Source organism: Mytilus trossulus, chromosome 10 (assembly GCF_036588685.1).
Source record: "Mytilus trossulus isolate FHL-02 chromosome 10, PNRI_Mtr1.1.1.hap1, whole genome shotgun sequence".
In the NCBI taxonomy this organism is placed as follows: Eukaryota; Metazoa; Mollusca; class Bivalvia; order Mytilida; family Mytilidae; genus Mytilus; species Mytilus trossulus.
The window spans coordinates 32,117,151-32,144,850 of NC_086382.1; the positions used below are offsets into that span (position 1 = coordinate 32,117,151).

General features: G+C 33.2%; 1 protein-coding gene across 1 annotated transcript; it reads right to left on the reverse strand.

Moving 5' to 3' along the window:
- Window positions 1–1,433: 1,433 nt before the first annotated feature.
- On the reverse strand, window positions 1,434–27,323 carry LOC134687219 (uncharacterized). The gene is made up of 5 exons (XM_063547345.1): window positions 27,187–27,323; window positions 16,235–16,290; window positions 5,779–6,777; window positions 4,399–4,508; window positions 1,434–3,203 (listed from the first exon to the last, which is right to left on the reverse strand). Exons 3-5 carry the CDS (start codon window positions 6,775–6,777, stop codon window positions 1,643–1,645), a joined length of 2,670 nt encoding a protein of 889 aa, XP_063403415.1. The 5' UTR covers window positions 16,235–16,290; window positions 27,187–27,323; the 3' UTR covers window positions 1,434–1,642.
- Window positions 27,324–27,700: the final 377 nt, after the last annotated feature.

The following is a 27,700-nucleotide window of genomic DNA, read 5'->3' on the forward strand; positions in this document are numbered from 1 at the left end:
AACCACGTCCATCAATACCTATAAGTATTCGACACTTGTCGATTTCGAGCAACCAATAACAAATTGCCGATTAAAACAGGAAGTTGGCAAAACGTATTGAGAGAAACCAGTGTTGGCCATCTATGTAAAAATAGACAAATTGGTGACGAATATCACTATATGTCTTTTAATCGGAGTGAAAGATATCAGAGGGACATTCAAACTCAGATAGAAAATAAACTGACAACACGATGGCTGAAATAAGACAAGTTAACAGACAAAAAAATCGTAAGGGTTCCTTGGAACCCAGTGTCTCGCCTACTTTAGCTGTTAATCGCAGGCTCAACAAAAATGAGGGGGAGGGGGGCATAAGGATGATATACCTCTCGATACTATCTTTTGATTGTAAGAAGCTTCTGTTCAATTTAAGTAAAAATCCAGGATTGTTTATGAATCTAATAAATGTTTTTAAAAATTAAACTGCAGACTGTATGTAATGTTTAACTGGAAGAAAATCTAAGTCCATTTATAAGTAAAATATGGAAAACAGGGGGGAAAATTAACAAAATATCCTTCTTGATACTAACTTTTCATCATAAACAAGCTTCTGACCAAGTCTGGTACAAATCCAGGATAGTTTGAAAATTATTAAATTTCAAAAACTTAATCCACAGAGTGAATGTAATGTTTCCTGGCAGAAAATTTAAGTTCATTTAGAAGTAAAATACGGAAAAACATGAATTCTATTTTACAAAATTTATTCTCGATACTATTTATGATCATATTTAGCAAGCTTCTGTTCAAGTTTGGTAGAAATCCAGGATAGTTTAAGAAAGTTATTAAAATTTCAAAAACTTTAACCACAGAGTGAATATTTGTGGACCTTGCCGACCACGACGGAATGTAGGATCGCTTTTTGAACAAAGGTCGAAGGGTCGACAAAAATAGTACACAAGACACAACATAGAAAACTTAAGACTAAGCAACACGAACCCCATGAAGAACTGGGTGATAAATCAATTGCTCTGGAAGGGTAAGTAGATCCTGTTCCACATGTGGCACCCGTCGTGTTGCTCGTGTTATTATGAACCCGGTAAATAGTCCAATTCGTTAGGTCACAATCGTGAAAAGGGACCGGATTGTAGTTACGACATAAAGAACATATCCGATATCATCTTTGAAATAGTGTTCAGGCTTTATTGGTTGATATTGTTGATTGTTTACTGAATTTCACTGATCGAGATTGAGAGATAGACTCAGAGATCTAACAAAACAGCTAGTTTTACGTCGCCACGTCATGCATTCAGCAACCGTGCCAGTGGTTGACTCTTTTTCTTTATATAAATATTTGTATTGTATAGTTCATACCCCATTGTTAAAGTATCCATCTTTTTTATGCATAAAAAAACAAATGTAGCTCAATATTTGTTTTGTTCAAGAATGGACTTCGGCAATAAAATAAAAATAAGATCTATTTGGAAGGATATAGCTTTAAAAGCACCATTTAACTAACAACAAAGTTTATTGAGCAGTACTGTAATTGAATTTGTCTAGTTTTACAAGTAAGTAACTTAAAGGATAAGAAGCGGCCGAATCTGGTTAATATGTACCTAATTTTATTGTTTCTTCTAATTTTTAAGTTGTACCCCAACACATAAATATATTAGTATTCATGATGATCACAGAAAAACTGAACATGAACTGAATCGTTCTTAAATTCTGGAATGGATGCTTTGCTTTTTATATTCCATGACATGTCAACAGCTGATCCGTAATTCTTCCCGAAACCGTACGGTGCTCGATTTGTGACCCGGATGGAGCCCGCACATTCATGGAATCCTAATGTATCCCCTTCCTCATTTCGACAGAAAGCTTTACACTTTCTTCCACAAGAATCGTATGCTGAAATTAGAACCTCTGAATATTCTTTGTCTGGATTTCGCAATGCAATATAAGTCATTGATTCCATGAAAGCTTGTCGAAGGTCAACGATGACGTATTCGTCGTAGGTACCACGGTAGTTGAGACCATCCGAACGGATATGAATACGACCTACAGATTTGCCTTTTCCTATTGACTGTATACATCTTTTTGATTGCAGCATAACCTCATCTTGAAAGTAAGAACTGATCTCTGGGTACGACTCTGGACTATATATATCAAAATCCCTTGCAGGAACACCATCATAAATCGGAAAAGCTTTGAAATTTTTACTTTCGGGTGATCGTTTACTAACTATCTTGATTGGGATGAAGACCCATTTCCTTGTATCGGATTTTTCGTCAATTGCAAATGTGTTCTGGCTTGAATCTGAAGGAACATAGCATTCATTATCACTACTAAATGGACTTTTCAGTGTTGACGTCTGATTTACTTTCAATTGACGCTTGGCTTTCATTTTTGCAATTTTTTCCACAGCTCGCTTCTTTCTTCCTCCGAATGCATTTGGCATAAAACCAGGAAGCATTGGTCCATTAACCCCGCCAAAACCGCCTGGTGCCATCGGAGGACCTGGGGGTGGTCCATTCGGCGGTCCCCCAGATGTTATTGGAATACATGTTGGAGTGCCACTGGATATGTCACAGGTCAAATAGTTGGATCCACAATTTGCATTATTAAAAGAACATGAGGGATTAGGCTCGTAAGTGTAAACCTCTGACGTAAACATATCGCTTAAACCAAAAGAATTGACTAAGTTGCCGAATCCAGTTGAAGTCATTGGTCCATGGGATTCAGGGCCATAATTCTGTGGATAATCTTGAGTAGGGTTGATACCATTCCGTCTTTGATTACCTCTGAATATTTCCCAAACATAATCAACGAATGCATGATGCATGTAGAAAATAGGGTCAAAAGCTGATGTTTCCATTGGTTCCATTTGACCTCCAATCCAGGTATGAACATCACCATGTATATTCTCAAGATTGAATTGGTTCGTAGCACCAGGTTCCAAAATTTCTGAAATTCTATTTCTTGTTAAAATTCTCCGAATTTCGTCTTTTGAGAATAGACTCCCACCAGGGTTGCCAGTATTTCTTATCAGTGGACCCGATGGTGTCTGCCAGTAGGCAAAAGGACCACTTGTCACCAAACCATTTCCATTCCCAAGAAAAGAGGGTGAAAACATGATCGATCGAGTCTCGTCTACCATAGCTTCATCCATTGTCGAATCGAAATAAGGAAGTGTTACACCTGGCACTTTCTGTCGAAGGGCATTTTCAAATCTGAAAAATAAACGCATTTTGTATTTAATCAGAATATTTGAACTGTTCAAACCGTTATTTAAAAGACATGTAATACAGATAACCACAGATATTTTCCACTGGAAGCTTCAATGTGTTTTACTGCATAAATTCAATCTGATTAAATACTTATCCCTTGTCCACGCTTTTCCTACCATGTAAGCCAGAATTCTCGAAGATAGGGTGTGGTCCGAAGGTTTTGACCTCCCAAATTTTGGAATAAATAAGAAATAAGAAAGTGCAAAGCTTTCTGTCGAAATGAGGAAGGGGATACATTAGGATTCCATGAATGTGCGGGCTCCATCCGGGTCACAAATCGAGCATTTGACCCACACAATTTTGGTATTTTGCAATAGAAATTATCTGAAGACCAGCAGATTTACTTTAAGGAGTAGGGGTTCATTTTGCATAGTATTTACTTTTCAATGTTGGTTTTTGTGTGCTATTGTTAGTCTGTTTGTCTTTTTCTTTTTTAGCCATGACGATGTCACTTTATTTTCGATTTATGAGTTTGGACTGGTGTGTTAAAACATATTTTATAAGTCAAATAATTATGACTTCTTGGAATGCTATTTTCTTTTCCTTTTTGCTTTGACTTAGGACTAAGACTATACTTGTCAACAAAAGAAACGACACAAGGCAATGCATTTTCAACATATAAAGAATATACACTGTACCAAGGTAAATATTAATTTTTACAGAGTGTTATTTTCTTATCAGAAACATTAATTTAAGACTAAAACGCGATTTTTTTTTTAAATTTCGGGTATTTCAAAAACCATTTTTTTTACCGAAAAATTAAAAAAGATATTAAGACTTAAACATTGTGAACTTAAAATTTTGAATGCTTTTGCAGATATTTGAATACTTAATTCTCACATCCGAAATTGAATGCCGATTTCCGAAATCATTTTGCACCCCGTGTTCAATAACTCGGTATTTTCTAACTTCAAGTCCAAATTGCCCAGATTCTTTTAATCATATGCATTTGCTTGGTAATTGTTGGATAGTTTTTCACTTTTTTGATTTTCTTTATACATGTATTTTATGATAAATTGAGTGTTCAAACTTGTGAATCGTATCTTTTGTTGCCAGACTAGTACATGTATATATACCATTTCAATATTTTTTTCAACTATACTGCTATTTATATGAACCTCTAAATTTTGATACTTACATTGTTATGAAAATTCTATGCCATGCTAAAAAGGCACCGCCATGATGTATGTTGTCAACCATTCGGAAATGAATAAGACCTAGGGCATCGTATCTATTAGGTGGAACACTCTGAAATGACAACGATACATTATATTTTAAGCTCAATCAAAAGCAACTTCCGAAGCAAGGTTCTCGTATCTCCGGACTTTCCCGAAGTCCTGCCTTTATGAGCATCAGACCGTCTTTGCTTGGAAGTTGCATCGAAAGGATTGCATATTATAAAGATAAGAAAGCTCCCATTTTTCCGCAGACCATAAATGCTGAAACAATATATTTTTGTAAGAAATGATTTTTTATAACATAATCTATAAATGTTTTAAAATAGACAAAATATAGCATTAAAATACTATATCTGTAAAATCTGACAAATTTCATCTCTCTTAATCATGCAACTTCCAAATTTATCAAAATCAAGATGCCGTTATGCATGTTATAGTATATATTTGTTTAGGGGCCAGCTGAAGGACGCCCCGGGTGTGGGAATTTCTCGTTGCACTGAAGACCTGTTGGTGACCTTCTGCTGTTGTCTGCTCTATGGTCGGGTTGTTGTCTCTTTGGCACATTCCCCATATCCATTCTCAATTTCATGCATGTAACATAGTGTAGTGCTGATGACAGGGTTAATATGACATGCTCTTGGTGACTTGCGGTCAAATAGCAGTGACATCTACCTAGTGATTGTAAACAAAATTACTAGATATTGCATTGGCGGATCCAGGGGGTCCGGGGTTGGAACCCCCTTTTTTGGACGATCAATGCATTTGAATGGGAGTTGGACCCCCCTTTACTCTTGGTTGGGAATCCCCTGTATTGGTGTTAAATTGTTACACAGATGATCATTTTAAAAATGTATTTCTCATCAAAAGTGCTTGATATTGGAAGTACTCGCTGTTTTACGAATTTGTCATTTGATCTTATGAACTTTCTGTGAACCGTAGAGTGGTATGAGAAATTATCGCTAGAAACACTAAGGATGCACGTGCTGTTTTCAATAAAATTTACAACGTCGTCATAGGTAAAGTAGCGATAAACAGATTATCATTGGTCATCTCAACTCGATTGCTTTTTATCTCTTTCGCCATACCGACTTTAGCGAGAAATCAAACTCGTTGAGATGACCAACAATAATCTATAATTCCTCAAAATGCCGAAAACGAAAAATAACAATATCAGCCGTTAATTAATTGTTTGTGAATGGACCTTCGATTAATTATAAAGATATATGTCAGTCAAATGACTATTCAATATTTATGATTTGGGTTGAAATTAATTCTGACTAACCAGAAATATGGCATGCAACATCATATTAACTATTTATTATATCAAATAAATGTCATACCGTATCGGCTTTCATCATTAGAATCGCCCTGTGGTATCTGGCACGCTCTTGGTCTGTGAGACGTCTGTACTCTTTTCGTACCCGTAGCTGTCTTCTAGGTGGCTGTCTAACTTGTTGGACTGGTGGTCTTACTACCTGTGGTTGTCGAAACTGTGTTCCAGCAGCGAATTGATTACCGGGAGCTTGGGCTGGCTGAAAATTTTGAATTGCAGGATTTTGACCCTGTTGTATATTTTGAATTGCAGGATTTTGAACCGGTTGTAGATTTTGAACCGCTTGTAGATTTTGAATTGCTGGACTTTGGCCTGGCTGAAAATTTTGAACTGCGGGACCCTGTCCCGATTGTAGATTTTGAACTGGAATCTGTGGCCGTTGAAAGGGAACCTGTGGTCCTTGAGCTGGAACCTGTACGTTTTGAAACTGGTTCTGTGTGTTTTGTGGTACCTGTGCTTGTATTTGAGGGGTTTGAACATTGTTTTGTACAGGTAATTGTGGATTCTGCTGAACCGAGGCTGGTTGTACTATCGTCTGCTGACCTTGCACGTTACTCTGGGATTGCTGTGCAGTATTTTGTTGCTGAGCTTGGTTTGCTGTGTTACTAGAAAAACTGGGATATAATGGAGTACCAAATTGGCTTGGAAAAACGAACTGTAAATATGGCGGGATAGGAATATTAGTATCATTTGTAGCTTGACGTTTTGCTCGTTCGTGTATATCTATATCTACTTCCGACATGCGCAGAAGTTCATTAATCCAGTTAACAGTCTCTACTGATATATTTAAATGCTGACCTTCTATTTTAGCTGTTTGCTTATTTCGATTGCTACTTATACAGAAATTATTAAGTGATTCATAAGTTGTGTGTGTTGGATCATTTTTTGCCAATCTTTCTTTTAGACATGCTGAAAATTCATCGGGCGGCTTGATTTCTTCTACCAGAGCACAACAAAGACTGAATAATGATAAAATGTATCCAATGACCAGAATTCCTTTTATCATCTGAAAAATAATATAAAATAGATTGAAATATGGTATATCATATAAAAGCTTCATGTCACTGAGACCATTGAAATACAAATCATTATGAATAGAGTAACTCACGGTCTTTTATTATATAATAATTACATTAGATGTAAGTTTCATTATAATACGTTATTCTGATTGGCTAACATGTTATTCCGTAAACAATTGCATCAGACAATAACATTTATCATGCATGATGACACGAGGTCCCACAAAAAAGTGCACAGGTGAATTATTCTAAACTGGATAAAAATCGTGTTTTCATGATTTTAGCTTAAAAAAATGTAATTATAAGTATTGAATACTTCTTTTTGAAACTTTATAGGGTTGTAAAAGCGTTGACCGTGCGTACATTTTTAGAATGAAGCGCGGAAACAAAATGTACTTCGGTCAACGCTTTTACCACCCAATAAATTTACAAAAAGAAGCATTCAATTCTTAAATGCATGCTGCGTTCACACGCATTTCGATTCGAATTTGAAACGTCAAAATATGCACGTCAAATTCGCTTTACTGTCCGAAAGTGGTTAATTTTGTATAACATCAAGAAAGTAAAGTACATGTCTAATTAAAAAATGTATTTTAGTCATGAATAATATTCTAGTCTAGAATATTGGAGGAGAATGGCCATTGATGAATATGCAGTTGGGTCTAGGTAGCCGACACTGTCTCTTTAAAGTCTTTGGTTATTGTTAGCAACGGTGCAGTCAGCCATTATTCGTTAGATGGAGATTATTATTTACCGGATATTTAACTGTTTTTCTTTTTTTCAAATTTAAACATACTAGAAATAAAAGATTGTGGGGAAAGTTAAGATTTTATTTGAAAGGCAGCAGATGTCAAATTTGTAGTCAAAAGCTCACACTTACTAGACTTTTTTTTATCAGATCAGCGATGAAATAAATAAAAAAAAGTAAGAAAGCTGTTTTCGACGAATGCTATGTACAGTGAAACCTATTTTTAGAGGCCACTATAAAAGGGAGAACAAAAAAAGTTTTCTCTTAAGACATGTGGTCTTTTGATACAGTTTCAAGTATATGAAATGTACTACAAAGGGATCTAAAATGTATGGTCTTATAAAACAGCTTTTTGCTTAATTTAGTTGATCTTCAAGGCAGGTTTAACTGTACTTCGAATTGACATGGACACCAAGGAATAGTATACTTAAATATACAATCAATTCTTTGTGGAAAAATACGTGCAGTCAATTTAAGTCTGAAATACTTAATGCTGTGATATCAAAACAAGTAAATACCTTCCGTTTAAATGTAATAATAGTCAGATGCAAAAATATATACCAAAAATACTTCTTAACATAGAATTCCGTAATACGGTAATTTTTGTTGCAACTCAGCTTTTAACGTGACAAGATCTTACATCTCCAAAATACGTTTGGTAGGATTTTTGATACCTTTGGCAACTTATCTGACACCTTATGTGAGACTTCCTGTTTAGGTGTAGACGTCTTGAATAACTTAATATCATTTACAAATTAATGTTACAACTGCGCTTTTAAATCATTTACAACTTTCCATAGGCTATCTTGTCAAAAATGAATAAAGTGATAGCTTCAGTCTTTGAGGCTGAATCCTATACTCTGACTTACTGGAATACTTAATCATACATAGAAAGTTAATCAAGATAAATTTATCTATATATCAAGAAAAATTTAACAATTCAAGACGAAAACAAAAAGTTACCAACAACTTGACTTAACAGCTCCTGCAATAGCTTGGTTCCAAGACAAACGTTTAAATTTAATATGAATTACAACTGTAAAAATGAAAAAAGACTAGTCCGTCGTGCGATTTAAACAGTTTTGTAATTTCATGAAGATTTGCGTGTAATCCTGGAAAAACCCATAGGAAGTTAGTCAGCTAATTATAATATTGGAAGTAAAGAACACACTCACGAAAGTGTGATTTATATCGGCGTTTTACGTTTCCGCAAATTGGCATTACTTTTCCGCGAAAAAAAGATGACGTTTCCGGAAAAAAAAGTTTATGTTTCCGCAAATAAATATGTTACTTTTCCGGAAAAAAAGTAACTATTCCGGAAAAAATAAATTATTACTTTTCCGCAAATAATTAAGGAATACCTATTGATCGAAAGCAAAGCTATAATAAAAAATAAATATGCATTAAATTAAAGGTCATCATAACATGTAAGTAAAAAACATCATTAAAATGTATGAAAATGTATGTTCAAACATCTTGATATGAGTTTATAAGTCAGTTCTGGCAGAATTTATATCACGTAAATGTATTTTACATGGCTCTAGATTTATGGAATTAATGTAATAAATCGCAGTAGAAATAAAATGGGATCTTGGGAATTGTTGCTATTATTTCAAATGGAATGGAGCTTCCATTTGATTTTTGTGGTGGAGGGGGTCTAGAATGGATGACAAATGTTGTCCTGCATTTATTCTTAGTTGTTATATATATCCTGTCTTTTTATTGTTCACTCTATTCGGTCCTACAATTTTTTCAAATTTCATTCTCCCCCCTAAAAATCAATTGGTAGCTCCCTAACAAAAAGACTACGTACATGTTTTCGAATCGTCAAGGAAGGGGTATTTAATTGAACAACTAGAAAGACTAAACACAATTGCCTACTTCGACGTCCGATTAGGCCTTTGGTGAAGAGTTGTCTCATTTGCAATCCTACAGCATCTTATTTTATACATGCATGACAGAAAACGTTCTACCATAATATACCTAAGGCAACCGTTTAGTTTACCTTTATCTTTCACCTATAGTTCAACCGGTGTTTTGCTGAATATCATTATACATTATGTTTCCAATCGAGAAAAGTAAGATTTTCATATCCTTTTTTGTGCGTGTTTTCTTATCTCTTTATCCAAATTTCGAGGAAATGGAGTTTGAGGTCAAAGACCAAGGTCAAAGCAGATACTTAAATACAACTGAAATTTGGGTAAAATTTTGGTTCCAGGATTGTATTTTGAAATATAGGCCACAATTTACCAAACTTACTACTTTGTCTTTTGCCCAACAGGATGAGTATGGCAGGCTCTATGATTTGGGTAAAATAGAAAAACGGTCAAGATCGCAGTAGCGATTGATAAATTAAATGTGGGCCAACATTGTGTTCCCGAATTTTTATAGTTAAACCATGTTCAACATTTTTGCTCTACCTAATTTAATGAGAATATTTCAGAGAGCAACAAAGTATGCAATATATATTCCTATTCATTGATGGGTCAATAGATAGAAGTCAAGGTCACAACATCTACCGTTGCTCCAGGAGATGAGAAAAGATTTCGAGATATTACGAATGAGATCACTATGTCAAGGTCGAAATTACAGGAGGCATACAAAAGATTGAAGTGAGTCAAAGGTTTTGATTCCAGATGATTTATTTTGAAGTGTGTATCCAACTCTCGCCAAATTCAGCTAAAAAAATCCTTGGTATGAAGATAAACGTTTGTGCCAGTAAGTCAAATGAAAACGAAACAAAAATGATTTTAGGAAATGATTTTTTCCCAGGACAATATCTTAAGTGGGTAATAGCTTTGGGTGAAAACCGCAATTATCCATAGATCACTATACGTCAAAGGTCAAGGTTACAATAAAATTAACTCGACTGAGTTTTCATCTATATTAAAAATGTTAGAAACTATGGTGTTTTGTGATTTATTGTAAAAATTCCTAATTTCTATTTTTTATTTCATTATTTTTGTGTTACTTTTTCTCTCATTATTTCTCATTAAAACAAACTAAAAAGTACATATAGCTATTTCTATTTCTTCACGGTAATGCATGTTTTAAAAACTGCATACTAAAAATGCAGATATCTATCTTAAAGAGATGTCATCCATAGTCGACTTCCTTGATATAAGATATGTCATTTTGTCTCAGGCGACTGAATGTCTCGATAAACTGTTGCAGTAGGTGCAAATTAATAAATTTCACACCGTTGATAAGAAGACATACATAAAACTACATTTTGGACTAAAAATAGATGCATCTCCTTCTATAAATTTTCATAACAAGTTGTGTGAAAAATTTAATTTGGAAATACAATAAAACCAATCGGATATTTCTCAGTATGTATCGTTCGAGGCAATTGTCTTGTTTTGCATATATTTGTAAAAACACTTAATATCGAGAAATTATTCATTTCGTAATTCAATAATTGTATATTTTTGCTCAAGGTTGAAGGCCGCACGTAGACTTGTAATTGCTAACTTCAATATCATTTGATCTCTGGTGGAGAGTTGTCTCATTGGTAATCATACAACATCTTCTCATAAAATAGCAGTGAATACAGATGAAAAATTAGATCTGAACAGCTTGGAAATTAAAAGAAAAGATGGATTAACAGAAAGAAGGAAGAAACAAGAATGTGTCCTCAGTACACGAATGCCCCACTCGCACTATCATTTTCTATGTTCAGTGGACCGTGAAATTTGGGTAAAATCTCTAATTTGGCATTAAAATTAGAAAGATCATATCATAGGGATTATGTGTACCAAGTTTGAAGTCGATTGGACTTCAACTTCATCAAAAACTACCTTGACCAAAAACTTTAATCTGAAGCGGGACAGACGGACGGACGGACGAACGGACGCACAGACCAGAAAACATAATGCCCCCCCCCCCCCTTACTATTGTAGATGGGGCATAAAAAGACAAAAGACAAAGACTTCGAAATGAAAAATGCATTTAACAATTCAAACGAAAGAACTAACGGTCTTTATAATGTACAAAGTAATGAACGAAAAAACAATAAAAACAGTGTTGGAACAGGCGCATACAGAATGAGGCGGGGGTAAAACTAGTCTAGTATAAGAAATTTCTTACTTGTCAAAATATAGCAAATATTGTGATGTGTTCAAAAATATTATAGAAATATGAGATGAAAGAGCTTGATTTCAAGATACAGATGTTAAAAAAAAATGAAACATTTTTATGGATTACTCTGAGAAAAGCATACCCTTTTCATCGTACTGTGAATAGAAGAAAAACTAAATTATAATAGAATTTTGAAATAAATTAAGAAAAATAAAGCTCTTATATGTTTTTAAATAAAAAAAAATGGGACCAATGTACGGTTTTTTCCCTGCTATAAAATAAGATGGACACAAGATGGAAACCGTACTTTTTCTGTGTTATCTCTCGAATTATATAAAATAATGGTAAATAATTACATGATGGTGGTCTGGAAGACACCTATGTAACCTTTTTTGGTTGTCCTGCTCTTGTGCTATATAATAACAGTTAAAAAGTTAGATTTTCTGTATAATTTTGTCTTATCAGTACTTAACTAAGCTCATTGTTCAATTTGAACGTTCTTCTTCAGTTTAGACTAGAACGTTATTGAAATGCGCATGACTTACCTTAATTAAAGTTCGCTTTCTTGAGAATAAAAATGAAAATCCTAAACTTCTTAAATTTTTATAATTTTAAACCAAATTCATTTACATAAATATTGTTTTGAATTTATTACAATTTAAGTGGTTAACTGTGATTATATCATTGTTACCTAAAACTGTGTTAATATTAAAATTGAAAATATTTTTACTGATTGATAGTCTTCCGTGATATTTATACTTTTTTTCTACTTTTATATTGTTTACATTTATTTTTGAAACGCACTTAAACACCAAAATATTTTACCAAATTAATGTGAGCTTATGAATGGTAAATTACAAGTACGGAAAGGAATATGCAGGGATGGATTCAGGATATGAGGTTAATGGTCGCAAGCTAAAGTATAAGCTAAGCGGAGCGAGTCGAAAAAATATTGAGGCAAAATTATCTAAATATTAAGCTAAGGACAACCCATGCCGCTTTGCAAACTTTATGGGAGACCGGGGTGCATGCCCGCCACTCCCCTGCCGGAATCCACTTCCGATATTGTATTGGTACAATAAAATTGAGAATTGGTTTGGGGAATGTGTCAAAGATACAAAAATCCGACCAAAGAGCAGAAAACAGCTAAAGGCCATGTACAAATAGGTCTTGTACAGTAAAGTTAAAATAGGTTAACACAGCGAGACAATCCTGCACCCACAGGCCCTAATCAAAATGTGTACTAGTTCAATGAAAATGGACGTCGCACTATAAACTCCTAAACATATAAATATATAAAATAAAACTAACAAACAAGACTTACAAAGGCCAGAGGTTCCTGCCTTGGGACAGACGAAAAATGCGGCGGGTTAAACATGTTTTGTGAGATCTCAACCCTCCCCCTGTACCAATGCATTTAACAATAAGGTATGGACAAGCACACATTTTGATAGAAGAAAGTGTAACAAAACTTCAGAAACTGAAAAAACAAATCCAAATAAGATTTATATAGATATAAAAATGCATGTTCCTTTATTTAGTAAATGAAGAAAATATGTCATTTCATTTATGAACATATCAACCAGGAATGTTAGTTGATATAGGATAAAAACCACAGCACCTCTTCTACTAGGAACAGAAGTGTATATAATTCAAGGATCATTGTTTTTTTCTAAACTGAAGTCAATAATGAAGCTATGTACCCATACCGACTGTACAGTATGAATTTGTTTTTCAAATTATTGTAGGCCCAAAGGTTGTCGATACTTTTTATTTCAACCTTTTCATTCGGGGCTCTGAAGATCTTTATAATTATTCTTTTTTTATATATAGTTTAATAAAGACTTTAATATTTTCATTTTTAAAATTTTATTTTTTTTGTTACGTAATGTCGCCTTATTGAGATGATACCAATATTTATATATTCATATATATTTTCTTAAGATTTATTTTCCTTGATCGAATGTATTTTTAAAAAGAAAGTAAAACAAAACACTGAAAACAAATTTATATTGTTAGAAAAAAATAAATATGTTTTATCATCATTACTCGTTTCTGAAGCGTAAAAAATATATATTTACACATTTATAATTATTAACGGTAAAGGGTGTGTATAAGAAACGTTAAAAATAGTAAATAAAAAGTTCTTGACCTTTGAAACGCTAAAAAAATCATTGATTGTTGTCATTTAATCATATGCATGTACATATGTTTGGTGGTTTTTTTTTTATGATGGATCCATATTTGTTTTGTCAAAGTTTATTTTCATAGATGACTAGGCAACATAATTAATCGTTTCCTCTATAAAAAGTTTTATTGTATTGACATTGAATCGTCTACGAAGGCCCTGGAACATATTTTTTTAATTTCCAATTTCGCCGAAGTTCGATATTCAAAATTGTAAGGACATTTCAGTTCAGATTTAAAAATTTAGAATTCAGAATTTGACATTTAACCAGAAGACAGAATTTAAGAAAGAAGACGATTATTTTTATATGAAACCATCCCTGATCATTTAAATGCGCTTTTATTTTAACAATTCACCAGAAACGCTGAGTTCTGCTGTTTGTGTTGTTACGAAAGACATACAACGAGAAGTTTTATAAAAACAAGAGGATCTCAAAAGCCTGAATCGCTCACTTGTAATGTTTTTGCTTAAATTTTTCATCAATCGCTCACCTGTAATGTTTTTGCTTAAATCTTTCATCAATAATTATTTTTGATTTTCAATTTATATTCATGAATGTCTATGTTTCTTGGCGTACAAGGAAATGAAATATAAAATTTATACTAGATATCTGAGAAGATTTTTAAAGTTAAAACACATAAACAACTTGTGTAATATGGTCCGTAAGGGGCAATAACTCCTTAAGGGTTCAATTGACAATTTTGGTCATAAATTGTTTTTGAAAATCTTACTTTGTTAAACATTTTTGCTGTTTACAGTTTATCTTTATCTGAAATATTATTCAAGATAATAACCAAATACTGCAAAATTTCCTTAAAATAACCAATTTAGTGGTAGCAACCCGATTGTTTAACTCGTCTGAAAATTTCAGGGATGGTAAATTTTGATCAGTTGAACAATCTTGTCCCATGCAAGATTTGCTCTAAACGCTTTAGTTTTGCAGATATAAGCCAAACACTGCACTATGTTCTATTTTTAGCAATGGCGGCCATGTTTGTCGATGAATCAAAATTTCGGATACAATTTATAAACAAGATACCCTAAGGTACATTAAGTTCAAGTTTGAAGGTATTTGGCCTTGTAGTTTCACAGGAGAAGATTTTTAAATGTTAGCAAACTTGATGAAAAAATTGTGTAAAATAGTCTTCAAAGGGCAATAACTACTTTTAAAAGGGGGTCAATAGACAATTTTGGTCATACAATTTTTTTGTAGATCTTAAGTTACTTTGCTGAACATTATTGCTGTTTACAGTTTATATCTATCTATAATTTATGTATTTATGAAATGCACATTTATACCCCTAGGGGTTAATAATTTTCAAGAAAATAAAAAAATAAAAACTACCAATTTAGTAGCAGCAACCCAACAATGGGCCTCAAGTTATGCCATCACTTGGCGTCCGTCGTCGTCAGTCGTCATAAACTATATCAAAAATCAGATTTATTTTAAACTTTACTCGTTAATAGTTTACTTTTATCCAAACGAAAACCAACACAAAAATATGTTTTATTCATTAATTTGTTTTCAATTTGTTAAATTAAATGTGTATGCCTTTCTAATAATTTTATTGTTGAATATTTTAGTTCGAGTTATAAAATATTTCACTTCTAATAAAATGTTTCTTTTCGATATACCTGTTTGTCACTTGCCTATGGTTGGTTTGAACTTTTTTGATTTACGACTTCCGTTTGTCAGATGTTTATGTACAAGTCTTTCCCTATATCTTACTTACATGTAAGAAGTGTAGAATATTACAAGTCACTGTGACAAAAAGAGATTGGATAGGTTTCACCCTCTTTACTTTTTTTCTGTTTTTAAAGTACTACTTCACCATGGAATCACACAATGGCGATTCACATGTGGAAAGGCTGCACATTATATCTTTTAATTCAATTCATAATCCAATGTTGTATTAAAAACTTTCCAATACATACTTTTGCGGAGGAAAAGGGAAGTAACTCCATCATCGGTTGTAAATTCTTTAAATCACGATTTACTAATTTCTTTCGCTTAAATAATTACATCACATGAACGTTTCATTACTACGTTATTTTGATTGGCTAACAGCAAGCCCGCGTCATTCTGAAATCAACATTCATTTCCAAATGAAATGTAACATTTATGATGACACGAGCTTCAACAATAAAGAACACAGGTAAATAAAATTAAAACTTGAGAGAAATCGTGTTTTCATGATCATATCAATAATAAAAGTAATTATAAGTATTGAATGCTTCGCATAGTTATTTTATAGTGTCAGAAAAGCGTTGAACGTGCGTACATTTTTTGAACGAAGCGCTTATGTGCTTTATACAAAATGTACTTCGGTCAACGCTATTACACCCCAAGAAATTTACAAAAAGAACTATTCAATTCTTGTATGAATTATTGCTGGACACAAAATCAGAAAGCTGGAGTTTTTCTTACCTTTTAGTGTACTTTAGTGTTCTTCTTTGCCGAATTCCACAATATAAAACATAATCCTTTAAGTAAAAAAATACAAATAATTATAAATAAAAATCTAACGAAATATTTGCAACGTCATAAACCTACCCTGAAACAAGACAAGCCTCGTTTTGAGTATTAGCATAATATCAAATAAGGGCAAATTCCTGTCATTACCTAAAAATAATCTCCTAATACACAGAATGTTGTAATATTAGGAAATGGTTATAAATTTGACCTCTTTACCTTCTGGTCAAAATAGTCAAAATGGATGCCAATATGTCAAATACCATAAAATAGGTGCGAATATGTTTATAAATGAACCAAAAAGTGGAAAACGACCATTTAACTTCTAAAAAAGGGGGATGGTTATGTTTTTTTCCCCAAAAAAAATATTCTGATCCCTAATTCGATAAAAATTGTGATCAAGTAGATGAAAAAAATACCCGAATCCAGATTTTCACCATACATTATAGACGAGACGACGAACAGGACTCTTGCTGTTTTGTACTCGAAATTCAATTTTCTACTGACAAAAAGTGAGTGTTGTTCAACAGAAAAAAAGTTTAACAAAATGTATAGCATACTACAAATTTAAATTTGTCCTACAAAATTATTTACAGTGGACATAGACAAAATCATTATTTGTGACAATAATTCTTTTATTTGTTCTTTTGTGACAAAAAATACTTGTGTGACAAAATTACTTTTGTAACAAAAACTACTTTTTGTGACAAAAATTACTTTTTGACAAAAAATACTTTATGTTACAAAACTTACTTTATGCGACAAAATTACTTTTTGTGACAAAATTACTTTTTGTGACAAAATTACTTTTTGTGACAAAATTACTTTTTGTGACAAAATTACTTTTTGTGACAAAATTACTTTTTATGACATAAAATTGACTTTTGTTTAATTTTCACTTCTGTTTAACAAAACATTTTTTTTGTCTACATAAGAATAAACACAAAATTAAATTTTCTCTCACTAACAAAATTGAATTTACTCTCACTTACAAAATTTAATTTTCTCTCTAACAAAATTGAATTTTGTCTCACTATAAACAAAATTGTTTTTTTTTGTCTATTCGTCTAACAAAATTGAATTTTGTCTTTTTGTCTCACAAAATTTAATTTTATCTTACAAAATTTAATTTTATCGTACAAAATTTAATTTTATCGTACAAAATTTAATTTTATCTTACAAAATTTAATTTTATCTTACAAAATTTAATTTTATCTCACAAAATTGAATTTTATTTCACTGAATTTACGTTTGTGTTTTAAATTAGGTATCAAAAGTCAATTTTGTATGCAAATAAGCTTATATTTGCAAAAATGAATTTTGTCCACAAAAAGAGAATTTTGTCATTATAAAATTGAATTTCTCATAAAACAAGTCTTTAGCCCATTGTTTTGTAAAACAGAATTGAATTTTGTGTACGCAAAATAGTAATTGAATACAAAAAGTGCAAGTCACATTCGGCGCCCCGTATTATAGTGTTAAATTAAAAAAAAATCATAGCGTTAAAAAACTTTAAAAAAATTATTCGAGCTTTTTGACTCAAACAAACTCTCGTTTTTGTAGTTAAATGACTGCTCCCTAGTTTGTATGTCATACGTTACAAGTCCTTTATGAAGCACAGTATGATATGAGTAAAACGTGAATTAGATATGAGTAAAACGTGAATTAGATATGAGTAAAACGTGAATTAGATATGAGTAAAATGTGAATTAGATATGAGTTTTAAGATACAACGATTAATGAGATGGTACAACATTTTTTTCCAGAAAATAAAAAAAACAAAATGACTTCTTAAAGTAAAAAAAAAAACAATAGAAAACAAATGACTACTGAAGGTTAAAAATTATGTCTAGTTTTTTTTGATAAAAACACCAGATGACTTCTACAGGTCAAACTATATATATGCTTAAACTTGCTTAAATTAGTTGGACTCGGTTGGATAGTTGTCTCAATCATACCACATTTCCTTATCTTACATGGGGTTTATTTTTCAAATGTTTAATGAAGTATTTTGACCAACACAAAAAGTGTATTTGATACGTTAGTAGTTTGGACTACCAAAAGGAAGTGTGGTTTTCAATGATAAACTGGTAATTATCGGTGGTTATCGATTATTCCCAGCTATCAGCTATAAACTGGGGATAATCGATAACCATCGACTATCAGTTCTAGCTCAGCCGAGAACGTCACGTGTATCATTATTTTTTTTTATCATAAATTATTTGTATTTGTGCTAACAGAACTAGCTACATAAGACTTAGAATCTTAGATGAATTTTGATATTGATTTTTTTCATATCGATGTGTCTTTATCTTTTCATAAACAAAATTCAATGAAACTATTTCTTCTCACAACTTCCATTTGTTTAAGAAAGGAAACAAACAAGTTAAGATTGATTGAAAACAACAACATTTGTACAAACTTGATTTGCGTTACTGTTATCAAGATATGTGTTTACAGCCGATTCCATCGAGTGTGTAGCTAAAGACAATATCTTTGTTTAGCTTGCTTGCTAGCTGAACGGTGAAGTCATTATTAGGTTAGGTATACTACCCTCTATTCAAAGAAGCCTAGTCCTACAGACAGATATATTGATTATCAGTCGGACTAGTCTTTTCGCAAACGGGAGGATAGTTTACCTAAACTAATAATGACTTCACGGTTCAGCTAGCAAGCAAGCTAATCAAAGACATTACCTATAGCTACACGCTCAATGAAATCGGTTGCAGGATTTAATTTTAATTTACAAAAGAAACTTGTCATGTGAAATATGATTAATTTGATTGTTGGGGTTTTAACGACACTTTTAAGCTCCGCTTTTGGGCTCAGTATTTCGTGGCGGCCAGTTTTTATTGGTGGAGGAAGCCGGAGTCCCCCGAGAAAACCACAGACCTTCGATATGAAAACTGAAAATCGCGTCCTTTTATAGCTGACTATGCGGTATGGGATCTGCTCATTGTTGAATGCCGTACGGTGACCTATAGTTGTTAATGTTTGTGTCATTTTGGTCTTTTGTGGATAGTTGTCTCATTGGCAATCATACCGGGCACATCTTCTTTTTTTTATATAATCGTAGTCAATTAAGATTGGATTGGAGTCGAGTGCATCCGTGTGAAATAAGATGCTATATATATACTGTTGAATATGTGTTGTCATTCTGTCATTGTCATAGTGCTGTATGGTGATCTATATGACGTCTGGTTTTATTGTCCCTCTCTATATCTATATCCCTTTTTTTTATATTTTAATATATATCAATTGCTCTTAAAAAGTGTTCCCAGACAAATATATGTGACAGATTTTTTTGGAAAAGATGCAATTCAATTGACACCTAATTCCTAAATAGACAATTAGGTTTGGTACCATTAAAACGCTTAATCCCGCTGCAAATGTTTGCACTTGTCCTAAGTCATGAATCTGATGTACAGTAGTTGTCGTTTGTTTATATAATTTATACGTCGTTTCTCGTTTCTCGTTTTTTATATAGATTAGACCGTTAGTTTTCCCGTTTGAATGGTTTTACACTAGTTATTTTGGGGCCCTTTATAGCTTTTTGTTCGGTGTGAGCCAAGGCTCATATTTAAGGCCGTACGTTTACCTATAATGGTTTACTTTTATAAATTGTTATTTGGATGGAGAGTTGTCTCATTGGCACTCACACCACATCTTTCTATATCTAACTGTTTTAATCAAACGTTTGACATGCTCGGAATTAAAGGTACTAAAAGTAAGTTTTATCATATACCAGTAAAAAGTTTAGCATTTTACAATAAACCAGAAAAAAACGGACAAGATAGTACAGCGTTGGCGGATCCAGGGGGCCCCCTTTTTTTGGACGATCAATGCATTTGAACGGGGACATGTAGTTTGACCCCCTTTTTAGTCCTGGGTTAGGAACCCCCCTTTTTAAATGGCTGGATCCGCACCTGTACAGAGATTCATATTTCCATACAAAACCAGTGATTAAGTATAACAGAAAAATAGACACATTTAAGATTTCATTCCAAATACATAACTTAGAAACATTGTCTGCATGAAAGTGGTAATGCATCTGGTACATTTGCGATAGTGACACTATTCCTGATTTGTTGAAACTTTCTAGTTCTTTTTAAACAAGTAAATAAAAACATCATAGATATACCAGGACTAAATTTTATATATACGCCAGACGCGCGTTTCGTCTACAAAAGACTCATCAGTGACGCTCGAACCCAAAAAAGTTTAAAAGGCCAAATAAAGTCCGAAGTTGAAGAGCATTGAGGACCAAATTCCTAAAAGTTTTGCCAAATACAGTTAAGGTAATCTATGCCCGAGGTAGAAAAGCCTTAGTTTTTCAAAAAATTCAAAATTGTGTACACAGTTAATTTATAAATATAACAATATCAAAAGATAAAACAATTATGTATTACTTCTATTTAAATTTGATTTAGTCAGCACTTTAGATATAAAAAGACAATATATATAATAAATTAAATGTAAGAATTAACACATCCAGGTATTTTCAATTCATATAAAGAGAACAAGATATTTCTTATCTTTTAAATGATTTAATTAATAAATCTCTGAAGATTAAAATGCCACAGTGTAATTTTTTTCAGATAATACGATTTCAACGGCTGAGTTCTAAATCACATGTTCAGAGATTTCCAAACTTCAGAGCATGTACGTTACTTCGCCTCTTGAATAGTTTAGTTGGTTTCATGGAGCGAGATAACATTGAGAATGGAAATAGGGAATGTGTCAAAGAGACAACAACCCGTTCCGACCAAAGAGCAAAAATAAAAAATAAAAAACAACAGCCGAATGTAACCAATTTGTCCAAGAGTCGGGCATAAGCAGGTTTCTTGATAAAAATCTGCACATGGACTACTTCAGTGAAAATGGACGTAAAACTGAGTTTTATATTTCAACCTAACAATGAGGAACAAGTTTTAATAAGAGGCTTCAGTGACCCGGTTTCCCCTGGGTCAGTTATTTTTTTCGCCACTTCTTTCGTCAAAACAATATATTTTTCGCCACTTTATTATTTTTTTCGCCACGTAATACAAATATATTTTTCTTTTTTTCAGCCCCCCCCCCCCCCCACACACACACTTATCACTTGGAATTGATACCTCGTGTAAGGTGTAGTCATTACATTGAAGGGTTACTCTCGTGCCAACCTTTTGAATAGATTTCTTCATAACGACAGTTTTCTTTTCTAGACCATCGGAAATTAGTAAAAGTATATGCTTGAAACACGTGTATCACTGAAACGACTTTGAAGTACCCACTCAAATCAATAATCTATATGAAAGTTAAATGATAAAGTTTTAAATCAGAGACCTTTCTTGCTTTTGAACATTTTCCGTCATAACAGCAATTTTCTTTTCTGGACTATCGTACAAAAGAAGGAGAGGAAGCGTAAAACATTTGCTTTAAACACGTGCGTCGCAAAGTGGTTAAGAAACCTTTTTGTGACATATGACAGAAGCCATTAAACTATATCATTTTGTCATATCATACAATCAACACCTTTATTAATTAGTCCTTTGATGTCGATAGCTATGAATATAATCAGCCGATTATTGATTTTCGGTCAAAATCTTAACGAGTTCAAGGTGAATTCCGAGTATTGTCTGATCGGTAAAGTCAGAGAAACCCGAAAAAAAGTAAATAACCAAGATGGCTGAAAATAAATTGTTATATATTTCCTTCGCCAAATTCTTTCGCCAATGACAAATTTTAATCGCCACAATTGTTATTTTTTCGCAAATTGCGAAAATGGCGACCGCCAGCGGAAACCCTTCACTATCCTCGACCTTCAATTAAATCTGATTTTGGGGGTATCTATTTGTCTAAGTGTGCATCACCAGACATCTCAAGTTGAAATGTGACTTTATCCTTTAACCTGTTTTGATTGACTAACAACAAGCTCGCGCCATTCTAAAATCAACCTTCATATTCAAATGAAATGTAACATGCATGATGACACGAGTTTCCACAAAAAAGAGCACAGATTTTCATATGGGTCACGGTACCCGGAGGGGTTATGTCTTCATGTCATCACAACGTCTTTTAAACATTTAAACCTCAACTCAAAACCATAATATTCTTTTGACATGACATGTCATTTCCAGTACATCATTATATGTATTACCTTTTTGTCGTCAGTGGCAGATCCAGGGGGAGGTCCGGGGGTTGTAACCCTCCCTTTTTTTTCGTGTACCAAGTCTAACCCCACGGGGGGGGGGGGGGGGTCTCAACATGGGATTTTGGGTACAGGTTGGCAGCTGGGATTTTAAAAACACCCCCCATTCATATATTGAATAATTGTGAAATCCCTACCTATACATATATTTCACAGCGAAATCATAACCCATTTATATATTTATCAGCTCAAATATATCACAATCGGTCAATTACTACCTATTAATATATTTCCTCGGTAAAATTGCACCCCATTGATATATTTGACGGATCAAAAAAGGGACCCATTCCAGCGGCACATATGTATATACCTTTATATAGGAAGAGACCCCCCCGTGTCTAACCCCTATCTCCCACTCTCTCTCGTTAATCGTAAATAATAGAATAATTCAAAAGCTGTTTTTATCCATTATCCTTACACCATATATTTCTATTTGCTTAACAAATAATAGATCATGGTATGCCTTGTTCAGTCTCGTCACTTCTTAGAAAGTTTTTCTTTTTTCAATTGTAATTTATTGACGTCTAGACAGAACTATTTGTGCATGTGGTGAAGTACGTCACGTGTTTTGGGATCCAATCAGTTATCTGTCAGGAAAACAAACCTAAGGCAAAGTTTCTACGTCTTCCAAGTCACACGACATCTGACATTTATATTCTATGAACGGGAAGAATATTTATGAAATAGGATCACTGTTGATATCATATTGATAGTGTACTGGTTCAAAGTGTAATTTGACATTGGAAACTAATATTGTTATTTCTTCTATTTTGTAAATTCAAATTTAAAACTAAATCTACATACAATATGGATAAGCTTTTTCCATCGTTTGAAAACATTTTCATCACAAGACTTTCCTTTATTTTTTAACTTGATACTTTCTTGTAATGGTTAGTCATAAAAGAAAAGTTGATGATAAATCCAAACCATGCATTCAATCGAGAATGGAAATAGGGAATGTGTCAAATAAACAACAACCGTGGCCGGCTGAAGAGCAAAAAAACAGCAGAAGGTCACCAATGGAATTTCAATGCTGCGAGAAAATACCGCAGTTGGCCTCTAAACAAAAATGTGTATTAGTTTATTTTTTTTAGCATATCCATTTTGCTGCATTCGAAGCAATGTCTATGATTTATTTTTTTACGAAGGAAAGCTTGAGACAATAGTTTATAAAGCTTTAACTGTATTAATTTATTCACACAGATTGTAGTGCATATGACACTTATTTCTTGAATTAAAGAGAGTTTGAATTTACAGAAGGGATATCATGTGTCAAACTCACAAGTCGAACACAGTCAAACTAACAACAACTGAAAAAAATGACGAAAAGCTGCAAACGACAAACAACAAACATACTGCATAGAATAGAATAGAATAGAATATTTTTATTTTCCAAATTAGGGCCCCAGGAGGGCATATGATACAGACAATATTATTATAAACATTAACATATGCAATACACACATAATAAAAGATATATAACAGTGTTATAAAAATAATAAAATAAAATAATATACCACAGAAAATACACTCAAAATAGTAGCAATGTATTATTATTCAATGAATACTATGTTGAAATTGACTCAAGTGCACCCGGTAAGTGTATCTTCACTTTAAAAAGACAAACATGAGGCATTAGTAGTTTGTGCGGAGAAATGTCAATATAAAAAAAAATGACTATGAGGTATACTGCAAATAACAAAGTATATTTAATAAAGGATATTTAATATGACTTATCTGCAGAAAGCACCAAGAGTCGGTGCTTAAAGGGGAGTCCCTACTTGTACTTTATGCAGATGAGTCAAGCTCCTTAATTATTGCATACAAGGAAAGCTGCTTGTTAATTAATACAATGAGATGCCCCAAACTACACAACAAATCATTTATAAGCAAGCAACAATATAACTTTAAAGGAGAAATAGGGTGGGGTATGTTTTTTTTTATCTTGATTAGAAAGTTTTTCGACGCTATCAATCAAATTATTTTCAAATTTAACATTGCACGGTATGGGGTATTTGTTTTGTCATCTGCTTGAACACAATACTTTTACCATCAAATTGGGGATCCGAAGTTATTTTTAGAGAGAAAAAAAACATTACAAAGAGGCATGAGAGCAAAAAGAACCCCAACATAACTGTAGGTGAAATCGGGTGTTTCCCAAATGGACAAGTAATTCCCGAAATAGACATGACACCTATCGTGGTGATCACAGCAAGTAAAAGTTCAGTGACAGGTCTTATTCCGTGATGTCAGAACGTAGGCTAGAGGATCTGATTGTATCTACGACACATTTGCCATTTCCGTGGTCAGGTATGACACAGCTATTCGGGTTAATCCAAATACAGATTGTAAAGTATATATCGAAAGTGTTGTGTGTTTTGTGATTTGTGTTCAACCTTTCATTAATTATGGTGATAGTCAAGTTAAACATGTTGTTTTGGGTTTTGTGTCTGTTACAGAGAGCGATAGTTGTCTAATTGGCACTCGTGCCACATTTTCGTATCCATATACATGTAATTATATCTTTTAAATAGCTGAAATCAATTTTATAAGCTTAAACATGCTTAAATACTTACTCTCTTTTATATCGAGATAGAATTATAAAAAGACTTCTTGTAATTGTATTTACATTGTTTCAGTTTAAAAATTGAACTACCAAGCACTTGTTTTTCTCTTTTGAAGTGTTTCATGTATTTGTAATGCAACTTCACAAATTACTATACAGAATGTGTTTGTTATTTAAATATTATAACTTAAAATCAGTATACTTTGTGCTTGGTTTTAAGTAAAAAGAGTTTTATAAAAATTAGAAAGTGTTTTCCATTTCTATCGGGGACAACAGCCCAACCAAAGAGCAAAATTAAATTAAGATATATTGATTGCTGTGGAGAGTCCCATTATCATCTGGTTAAGTGTTCAAACCAGCTTTCTGAGTTGTGCAGGGGCGGATCCAGTCATTTTAAAAGGGGGGTTCCAACCATATGTCCCCATTCAAATGCATTGATCGTCCAAAAAAAGTGGGATTCAAACCCCCGGACCCCCCCCCCCCCCCCTGGATCCGCCACTGCGGGTTGTGGTTGTATTCATATGTTGCTGAATTGATACAAATCCTTCTCAAAGACTAAAGAAAAATGACTATAGCCAATATATATAAGAAGTTCTCTTATAATTTCACGTTCAGATATCTATCATGTCTGATCACTCAATGACCCACATTTCGGAAATTCTTTGCATCTCATATACATCCCAGAAAATTCGACATTTAGGATATTATAGTATTAATGATATCAAAATAGAAATACATCCTTCAACACTTGGACAAATGACTAAAATATTCATGCTCTAAATTGTCCAGAGTCTTTAAAAGTTGTGAATACAGTATTATGGGGTTACGATGCATAAAATTGAAAATGGAAATGGGGATTGTGTCAAAGAGACAACAACCCGACCACAGAAAAGACAACAGCAGAAGGTCACCAAAAGGTCTTCATTGTAGCGAGAAATTCCCGCACCCGGAGGCGTCCTTCAGCTGTCCCCTTAACAAATATATACTAGTTCAGTGATAATGAACGCCATACTAAACTCCAAACTGTACACAAGAAACTAAAATTAGAAATACACCTCTTAAAACTTCACACATATTCGACTTGAAACTAATATATATAACGTGACGATTAGTTTTCCTTTTGTCAATCTTTCATTTCTCAGTAGTAACATATACTCTCGGTTCCATTGGTATGTTCACATTAAATAGATTTCTTTAATAGGGGTATGCTCCTAATGTATATAATCTGCTACATCAGGGCTCCTAATGTAAATAATCTGCTGCATCAGCGCTCCTAATGTATATAATAATCTGCTGCATCAGGGCTCCTAATGTATATAATCTGCTGCATCAGGGCTCCTAATGTATATAATCTGCTCCATCACCTGCATCAGGGCTCCTTATGTATATAATCTGCTCCATCAGGGCTCCTATAGTATATAATCTGCTGTATCAGGGCTCGTAATGTATATAATCTGCTCTATCAGGGCTCCTATAGTATATAATCTGCTGTATCAGGGCTCGTAATGTATATAATCTGCTCCATCAGGGCTCCTATAGTATATAATCTGCTGTATCAGGGCTCGTAATGTATATAATCTGCTCTATCAGGGCTACTAGATACTACGCAAGATTTACGGTCACCCTGGTTGTGTCTCAACTCACTAGTGAAATAAGATATTGATCTTAGGTCTAATAGTATGAATAGTCGATGGTGTACTGTTCTCTGTCATAACAATCTGATGGAGGCTGGGTTCGTATGACGGCTGATACATGCAAAACAGGAGACAACTACACTTTTCACGTACCGGACCTTGCTGTGTTTGAAGTATATGCAATTCCCTCGGTATTTTTTAGATAAGCTACTGTTGACTTTGATTTTTAATTGTTTTATCATTATGTTACCTCCAATGATACAAGTTTTGACATACTTTTTTTTATATGAACAGATCACCATCTGATTATAAAATATAAATTGAAATATATCGACTAATTTTATTTTCATATATTGGGAAGGAGGTCTTTTCAAAAAGAGATACACAATATTACAAAATGGCACCCTTCAAACGTAATGTTCTTTAATATTTCTTACAGATAAGAACATATTTTCATGTAGTTTAAAGTTTAAAATCCATACAGAACCAAATTTGATAAAAATTAAAATTAACTCACCGTTGGAAAATAGTTTTTAAATCCTTTGTGGATTGTTTTGGAATTCGTAAATCCAAGAATTATGCTACTCGGCCGGATATAATTCTCAAGCGGCGAGCCAGCACCTCTTGGTGAAATCAATCGAACGGAACATGTTCTTTGATTCACCAAGAAGCCTACGGGTGGAAATTAACAACTTATTACAAGATATTGACAACTTAAACAAATTACTAACTTCCTAAATGTATACATTGAATTTTGTGAGAAATAATATAATCTATGCATGCACAATATCATGTACACGTGTTTGCATATTCCTTAAAGATACTAGTGCACATATTGGTTGCATGTTTTACATCTTCATTAGTAGAATGCTGTATAAGGAAAAATTAGGTACAGTCAAACCTCAACGTGACCGTGGCTTAGTATTTAAATGACTGACTCTAGTTTAATGAATGATTTCAATGATAGGAAAACATTTACAGATAGATAATTATAAATAAATGTAGTTTATCGTTTTTAAATTGTCTCAAGA